Here is a 9,548-nt window from a genome sequence, read left to right as displayed (position 1 = left end):
GTTTTAGATTGTGCGATTTTGGCTTACTCAATTTAAAATGAGCGACTTAACCCTTCAGTTTTACTCCGCTTTGCACTTAGACCATTTGCAATGGTTTGTTTAATGTGAGTTTCAACATCATGTGCCTTTCCAATGGTCTGTTGAACGGTTGTTGAATAATGACATGGATGAGAGAGAGAGAGGATGAATGCATTCAACGCAATTGAATCCGGCGGAACTGCCACGTGTCGTCGCTTAATTGGACAAAATCTGGAGCGTGTACCACACGCGCAGACAGTACGCGTGAAAAGCAGAGGACGGAGAGAGAAGAAAGAATTCTGGAATGATGGGGACACTTGTTGCTCTTTGATTGGTTGTCCGGTTTTTAATAATTTTAATAATTAAACCTCAATTATTTCATTGTAAAATAATTTTTTTTAAAAAAATATATATACCAAAATTCATGATTTTTTTTTCTCTATAAATAGAGAATTGGTTTATTTGATTTGGACACTGAAAAAAAACCAAGTTTTTCACTATCTTCTTCTTATTATTATCTTTCTATTAGCAAACTAAGTAAAATTTTAATCTTATATTTAGAGAAATGGATCCCAATAATAACCATTTCAACACCCAAAATTATTCTAATATCTTTCTATTAATATCTTTATTTTAATTTAATTATAATCGATAATTGTAATTTTATGTAAATATAAAAACAAAAATATAAAATTAAATAAGAATAAGAAATAAAAGGTGGTGGGGTAGAGTGTTGAATGAAAAAACCATTGGAGAGGTAAAAATTGAATGAGTGTTGAATTAAGAGAGAGAAAATGATGTGGAGTGTTGAAAACTGAAAAAATGGGTGTTGAAAGTTGTTGAATGTATATAACCATTGTAAATGGTCTTACTAATCATCTATCCATATTTTGACCAAAAACATTGACACGACTAATTTTAATTATGATATAGTATTTTTCATGTTTTCGTCAACGTGGAAATTAACATTTTAAAACAAAAGAAAAAACAATGGAAATCATGCGACTACTCCACCCAAATCATCTTTCTTCTTCCTCCTTCCACCTCCACATCAAACCTTCATTCTTTTTCACTCTTGTATTCTCATCTTTACTCACACACTCCTTTCTAATTTCATCCAACGGATTAATGAAAAAAATAATAACTTTTGTAAATTTAGTAATGAAAAAGAAAGTGAAGCAAGTCAAACTGCACAATCAATCTTTTCATCGAGTATAAAAATCATGAAAAATCTAGAAAACTCAAACACATAACGTGAAGTTGAGAACTAAAATTCAGAAAAAAATAATAAGAATAAAAAAACTAAATATCCAAATGGTCCCCATAAATATTAGATGTTTTTTTGGTCCATGTAAAAATATTTCTTGGTATCAATCCCTGCAGATATAGAATAATTTGTTTTGGTCCTTAATGTTGAGTCCAAGAATGTTCGATTTAGTATTAGCTCCATTTAGTCCATTTAAGGTTTGAAGTAAAACATGTTGCTAAAAAATAATCAAGGGCTGAGATTTGAAATTAAAAAAAATAAGTATTTGTTCAATAAAAAATAAATTCTCTCTCCTCATTTCTCACCGATAATACCTTCCTATAACAGGCAGCGGCATGGTTTCTTTTTTATGGCGGCACCCAGACGGCAATGAAAGGAATATGGGAGAGTGACGACGTTGTGAGATGAATAGGGGAGAGTACGACGTTGTGATTCACTGAGGCTTTGTTTGGGAGTTTGGAGGGGAGGGGAGGGTTTTGGAAAAAAGGAAAGAGCAAGTGGAAGAAATAAAAGACTTTGGGAGGAGAGGGTTTTGGAGGTTAACTTTTTACTCGTAATAAAAAATCCCCTTCATTTGGGGGAACTCAAAAATTGCATTGGAAGAGGGTTTTGGGGGGTTATGGAGGGTTTATATGAATTTTTCAAATTCAATCTATGTTGTTATAATATTCTTAAAATTAAAAGTATATTAATCATAAGTATTAGTTTATCATTCTCTAAAAAACTGTTCTTTCAAAAAATGTGAATTTTTTGTCCATTTTTCTATATATTTCCAACCCCCCAAAGCCCTCCCCTCCCTTCCCCTCCAAACTCCCAAACAAAGGCTGAGAGGGCAGCGGCGTGCGGCGATATTGGTGGTGGTGAGTGGCGTGGAGAGGATAAGACGACTGAGATCGCAGTAATGGGGAAGAGGGGAGCTGAATGAATAGAAATTGCATTTTTTTTATTAAAATAATTAATGCTTTTTAAAATTTAAAATCTCAGCCCTTCATTATTTTTTTGACACATGACTTGCATCCAAACCCTAAATGGAGCTAATACTAAATAGAGCATACATGGACTCATTAATGTTTTGTTTTAGTTTATGTAGAATCGTTTTATATTGAAAGTGGTCGCTCAAATATTCATTTTAGTCTTTATTTTGAGGGACGAAAATTAAATATTCTACATATTACAAGGATCAAATCTAATATGAATTAAATTTTGCAAAGAATAAAAGAAAACAACAATTAAAAAAATAGATAATTGCAAGGACTAAAATAATATATATATATATATATATATATATATATATATATATATATATATATATATATATTTACAATGAATAAAAACCAAAACACTTGATATCTGCAAGGATCATTTGCACATTTAAGCCTAAAAAAATATGATTGAAAAGAGGAAGATGTTTATGAAAAAGGAAAGAAGATGAAAAATGAAAACGAAAAAAAAAATTAATTAAGTAAATGGTCCTTATAAATATCCATAATTTTATTTTTAGACCCTAAAAACAATCACACTTGTTAGGTCAAATGATATATTTTACATGTTTCTTGAATGTAGTTACAATCTAATTTAGCTATAAATAGTCTTGCATTATTCTCCATTTTCATTAAAATTCACATCTTATTTCCTTCTTTCCATTCTTTTTCTTACTTCTGTTTTGGGAGACGGTAATGATGCCATGGTTACCGTTGACGATTCATATCATCTACAAAAACTGCTATGTAATTTTTGTGGGGATGATATGTATCATCTAGTAGGTGTTTTTTGATTATTTTTATAGGATTCTGATTATATAATTCGAAATAGTATAAGTACCTTACAAATTATATAATCCAAATGCGGTAAAATGAGAAATTTGGAAGGTGCATGAGAAATGGAGTTTAATATGAAGCCCATTCCAGTTTTTTTGAAGGGCCCATCATTCACCAAGCCCAAAAGCAACAAACACACAGCAAAAGAAAAAAAATAAAACTCAGCAGCTTCACAAAAAAAAAATGGAGTTTCGCGCTAAATTGTGCGAGCAAGAATCGCACTGAAGACTGAATTCAACTGCTCGGAAAACGTCGCCGGAGTTCGCCGTCGGCCGCCAGAAACAGTTATAAAGTCGTTCAGGTTTTCTTTATTTTTACTTTTTAAAAAAAAAAAATTCTTGGCTAAGTTAAGATTGCAATTAGGATTTTGGATCTCAAGTGATTAGGATTTATTTTCAATCAATCTTCGATAGCGTTTCATCTTTATAACCCTTAATTGAATACTATAATACTAATTTCCTTGTAGCACTGAAGCTTTTGATCGAAGTCGTGCCTGATGTCTGACACATGTAATTACATTCAATTATGTCATTTTCTCAAATTACTACCGGTGTAATGTGTCTGTGTCGTGTCCGATTTCCTTGTGTTCTTAATTGAATTTTAATGTTACTTGGTTGCATGTAATAGTTACTACCTAGAACTTGTCGCTTATAGTACAGTTGAAGAGTAGCTCAAAAACATTTGCTTCCTCTTTCTGTAAATTGTGATTATGAAGCACAGACTCTGGACATGACACGGACACTGGACACCGACACCGCTAATAATTTGAGAAAATCACTTAATTCAGTGTAATTATATGTGTCGGTGTCGGACACAACACTGTCCGACACTGGGACACATAATCCGAGGAGTGTCAGTGCTTCATGTGAAAATTGTAGGTTCATTTTAGGCCAATGTAGACCTGCTTTTGTGCTTCATTGTATATTGTACTTATCATATAAGATAAGCTAATTGTTTCTTCCATGTATAATTTTTTGTATGTAAAACATTGTCTGCTACAACATGAGAATTCAATCAGTAGGGATGGGTGTTCCACAAAGTTATTTTTCTCTTGTTTAACTAGAAGCATATTTTACACATTACACTGATTCCATCTGTTAAGAAATTGGAAAGTGTTGGAGTATTTTCACTTCAGTATGCATGTACCTTCTCCTGATTATACGCAATAATACTTTGTCTAACTGCTATTGGAGTCATTTTCTTTTCTTCTTAAGGAACGTATATGAGGAAATATTTTCATTTAATTGTTACCAAATAATTAATATTAAGAAAATTATGTCACCTTACAACAATAACTGATTTTCATAAGAAAAAAATCACAAGGAGTTGCTTTTCTATGCCGGCCAACCAACCTGTTATAATGGTTAGTGTATTGCACCATTATATGAAGAATGCAATAGGAACCTTAAAGTTGAAATTCACAGTGTTCTATTTTGTTCTCTGTGCTCCTTGACAAATTTTCAGTCATAATAAGTGTTAACTAGTTCTTTTATGGTACAATATCCTCGTAACCTTTTTATGTGATTATCAAAATGAGGTTTTTGTTTTAGTTGACTCATCTTTTATTTGTTCATTGAGTTTTGATAAAACACTATTGTTTTCATTGACCGGGTCTTGCATACGCCACTTAACAAAATGTTGTATTGCAGATGCAGTTAAAGATCAGCAATTTTTTCAAATGCCCCTCCAATTCCACTCCCGCATCCACATCCCTCGCCTCCGAGGACGACCGCGACGATGACTTGTCCCAATGGGAGAACAAACAAAACCATATTTTCAACACTTACCACCGAACCCGGAAGAACCCTAAACCTGTTGTTTCACCTTCCACCATAATCAGAAAACCAGCGGTGAAGAACAAGAAGAGGAGCTACGCCCAGTTCCATTTGGAATTCGGCCAATCCGATTTCTTGTTGCGCACGTGTTCCACTTGTGGTGTTGAGTTCACTCCCGGCAATGTAGATGACGAGAAAACCCACACACAATTTCACAAACTTTACATGCAAGGAATCCAATTCAGAGTAAGTTTCCCATTCTAATCTCTATTATTTGATTCCTATGCCCATTTCTTCTTATTCCTATTATTGATTCTGTTTTTCTGCAGGGTTGGATCAGTGAAAGGGTTATCTCTTCTCACAAGGATGGTCGAATTATTATGGTGTTGGGGACCGACCCAGTTTCTCACAAAAACAAGGTTATTTATTCTTTTTAACCCCATTTCTTATGATTTTCCGGGTTTTTTAGTGTTGAACATAGGCATGGCAACAAAACCCATACCCGTGGTTACCCACCCGAACCAAACCCAATTTGACGGGTTTTCCCCGTTTTGACTGGGTATGGGTATGGGTTTGGGTTTTCCCCGATTCCAAAACACGGGTATGGGACGGGTAACGGGTATATAGGTACCCACCCCAAACCCATACCCAAACCCGTCCCGAATGCAGAAAACTATTTTATGTTGATATGTCATATTATTTTGTTTAATAATTGTCGTGTTATAAAAACTACCATTGATAATTAAAGGGGCAACTAAATCAATCGATCTAACAAATGTTAAAGTGAGCATATTGTTGGATAATGCATTCCAACATTTCTCTAGGGGTTGCAAAAAAGCTTCTATTTTTTGTTAAAAAAAATTATTCAATGTGGGGACGGGGATGGGGCGGGGATACCCGAACCCGTTGGGGACGGGTTTGGGGTTCAATTTCTCATCCCCGTTGGGTATGGGTAGGGTAACGGGTAAGTATATGACAATCGGGTATGGGGACGGGGAATGTAAAACCCGTCCCCACCCCGCCCCATTGCCATGCCTAGTTGAACAAGTTCTTATGAAATTGTTGTTTGAACAGGCAGAAGAAGTTGTGAAGATGATGGAAATTGAGTTGGGAAGTGGATGGATAGGTCATCAACACTGTAAGGTGCATACTGTTCTTCTTCACCTCAAAAACCTTACTTGCAATTTAGATTTTGATTATGGTATTAGATTAGCTTTTATATTTTATATGTTTCTTGAGTAAAAGTAATAACAAGTTTATGATTGTTCATATATTTTAAAACACTTTAAACTGGTAGATATTCATTGAAATATCAAATGAGAGAGCTTGTTAAATAAGTAAATAAAATTAGGATACATTTGTAAATTTCTACTTATAAGTAATAAATATTTGTTATCACTTCTTTCCTGAAAGTACTTTTCATAATTATACTCTACCTATGCTGTTTTTATTATATGAAAATATTGTGTTAGATATTATTGTTTGACATCGTAGTATATATGCGCAGGTCTATTTGTTTGTTTCTCTCCAGAGGATTGTTGGGTGCGTGGTTGCAGAACCAATCAAAGAAGCATTCAGAGTCGTGTCTTTCTCGATTGATGAGCATTCTGATAGCAAGAGGAAAAGGGAAAAGAAGCCATGTCCAACCACTCTCCAGTTTGGGAATATTGTTTTTCAAAGGGAAGTTGAAAAAAAAGCTGTGAATGTGAATGATTCTGAGGTGATGGATGGTAGGGCAATCTTCTGCGAAAGCAACCCTGTTGCTGCTGTTTGTGGCATTAGAGCCATTTGGGTCACTCCATCCAACAGAAGAAAACACATAGCTAGCCAGTTGCTGGATACTGTGAGGTAATTTTACTTCCTTTAATTGTGTTATTCTTGGAAAACTAAATCAGGCAACCAGAGGATTCTACAATATCCGAATAGTGCATAGGTTCAAATGAGAGTCAATAGCAACAAATAGATTCAATTAGTACACAGATAATGGAGGATGGTGTTATGTAATACCACATCTTTGAAGCATTTCATACTAGCTATGTTGAATTAGTGTTAGTTGGTTAATTATTCTTCAATCAACTTTCCGGCTTGTTGATTCATTTTCTTCTCTGCACTAAATTGTGGCAGGAAAAGTTTCTGCACTGACTTGGAGCTTCAACGTGCTGAGCTAGCATTCTCTGCACCAACCTCAGTTGGGAAGGCATTAGCATGTAGTTACACCGGTACTGGATCATTCTTGGTGTATAAATCAGTACAACCGGGGAGTAGAAATGGCTGTGGAATTGAGGAGTCTCGTGTCATTGAAGCTGGAAATCAAGAGTAGAAATGTAGACAGCATGTTCTTCTCTTTCCGTCAGAAAATATTAGGCAACCCATTTAGTTCCGGTGATGTGATGGCGGTTGAGTAACAGATGTCATTAGGCGGCCTACCACCGCTATTTTAAAGGCAATGAACACCACATAGATGCAGGGATTATCTTTCTTTTGAAGAATACATACAAAGCCTTCTTTTAGTAGGTTGTATACAGTATGACTCACAAGTTTAGTATCTGAAATAGTAGTGGTCTGACAATTTTGTTAAATTGATAAAGTTTTGAAGTAACATCTGAAATTAAAAATGTTTGACCACATTCTTATTCGAGACAATTTCAGGTATGATACAAACATAATACATTTGAGTTTAATAGAGGCTTTTTCTAATTCTGATATGGGTAATTATGTGATTTATTGATTCAGTGTGTATAGCTTTAACCTTTGTCAAGATAATTGATATGCCGATATTGTACCTATCTAGTTTTTCTGAATACCTTTTGTACATGTTTCTATCATTCTTTGAAATTGTGGGGTGGGATTAGAAATTTAGAATCATCTCTTTGGTTTTATGGGGCTGCATTGCCCAATTTATGCTACTGATGCTAAAACAATATGGATAAGGTGGGATTTTGTGCATCACATTGCCTTAAGGAAGCTCTTTGATTGATTGGATTTGGTATGTCTTAGTTAAGCAAGTTGTAATATTCATCTGTCATATTTGTTCTGTTTTTTTCTTTGGTTCCGTTGTATATGCTGCTGTATGATTCATCTTTGGTGCTTGTACTCTTACTCTTGATAATTTTTGCACAACTTGTGCATGATTCATCTTTGCTCCAAGAAAGCTTCAACGGAGACTCACGTAAAATTTAGCTTCCTTTTTGGTTTAAGTATTGATAATAGTATTACTGTTGTGGAGATGAAGAGGCAAGGTTGGGGTGCTGATGGGCAAGAATGGCGGTGGAGAAGACGGTTGTTTTCCTGGGAGGAGAAACAGTTGGCTGACTATGTTTCTGTTAGCAAACATTTTCTTTTTGCAGGACAATGTTGTGGATAAATGAGTTTGGTTTCATCATTCTGATGAAGGTTATACCATGAAAAAAGTGCTTATTAAATTATCACTCAAGTTGAGCGGTCCGTATTGACGTTTTCTCAAATTTAATTTGAAACAAAGTTGCCCCTCTAAAAGTATCTTTATTCGCATGGAGAATTTTCAAGAAGAGAATTCCAACAAAGTGATAGTTTAAATCGGCACGGAGTGGTGCCTTTAGGTTCATTATTATGTTTCGGTGGTTTTGGAGAGGAGGAAACAATCAATCATCTTGTTCTTGGTTTTGATTTTTTTGGCAATATTTAGTAGCTTGTTTATCGGTGGCTGGTAAGGAAGTTCACTTTTGCATTTAGGTTATTTGGCTGACTAGCATTTGAAATATTTGAAAGGAGCATAATGCTCGAATTTTTTGTAATCGTAGATTCGAACTCACGTTTCTCCATTTTCATGTGTTTAGTTTTGTAAGTTTTTCTATCTCGCTCTTTAAAACAAAGTAAAACATCTTATACATTTTTTGTTTATGGATTAAGTACTTTTTGTAATTTTTTTCTCTCATCCAATAAAATTTTTGGTTCAAAAAATAAAGAAAATTGAAAACTATATTATAAAACTCTTATTATAGCACCACACATAAGTTTTTTTTTTTTTTATTACAAGCCACCGCCCAAAAGATTTTCTTTTTTGGGTGGAAATGAACATAAGTTGTTAACAACGAGTACAGATGCTAACGTTTTTTTTTTTTTTCACTACCAAAAAAAAGATGCTAACGTTTTTTTCAGAAAAAGGGAAAAATAAATAAAACCGGTACTTAATTATCAAATCACGTTCCTTTTTTTTCCTTTTCCTTTTTATAAGTTCAAATCACTTTCTTATTACATAAGTTCGTCCTTAATCTATACACGAATATATGAAAGATAATTAAAAAATGAAAAAGAGCCAAAGTGGAGATAATATAAATTATTAAAAATTGCAGAATGGTCGGATCCTCCAATGAATGAGCACATGCTTATCTATTTCCAACACACAAGTGGAATAGTATTATTATATATTTGCTATTGACTTTATTTATTTAAATCACTAGATTTTTTTTGAAGGGATTTAAAAAACTAAATATCAAATAAGTAATCAATCACTGCATACACAAAAATATTATATTAGAAAATGTAGATATTCCGTTTGTATTTTATTACGTTCAATAATCAAATAACTTATGTTCATTTAAGAATATCTAATTCATTTAAGAATAATCAAATAACTTATAAAAATAAATTTTGTGTAAAACTAGAAGTATAAGTGAAATATAAAATTAAATT

The 9,548-nt window shown here is 33.6% G+C and overlaps 1 protein-coding gene across 2 annotated transcripts; it reads left to right on the top strand.

Annotated features, from left to right (window-relative positions):
* Positions 1–3,265: 3,265 nt before the first annotated feature.
* LOC146948954 (protein CHROMOSOME TRANSMISSION FIDELITY 7-like) lies at positions 3,266–7,605 on the top strand. 2 transcript variants are annotated; one of them, XM_085745087.1, is made up of 6 exons: positions 3,266–3,386; positions 4,752–5,123; positions 5,207–5,296; positions 5,952–6,020; positions 6,385–6,725; positions 7,002–7,605. In XM_085745087.1, exons 2-6 carry the CDS (start codon positions 4,752–4,754, stop codon positions 7,195–7,197), a joined length of 1,068 nt encoding a protein of 355 aa, XP_085601213.1. In that variant the 5' UTR covers positions 3,266–3,386; the 3' UTR covers positions 7,198–7,605. The 2 variants fall into 2 exon arrangements, with proteins under 2 accessions (XP_085601213.1, XP_085601212.1); XM_085745086.1 differs by having other exon boundaries at positions 3,275–3,403.
* The last annotated feature ends 1,943 nt before the right edge of the window (positions 7,606–9,548 follow it).

Source organism: Medicago sativa, chromosome 2 (assembly GCF_051527215.1).
Source record: "Medicago sativa cultivar Bolivia chromosome 2, Bolivia_mono, whole genome shotgun sequence".
NCBI lineage: Eukaryota > Viridiplantae > Streptophyta > Magnoliopsida > Fabales > Fabaceae > Medicago > Medicago sativa.
Note: the sequence above shows the minus strand (reverse complement) of the source record. Positions and strands in the feature narration are given on the sequence as shown.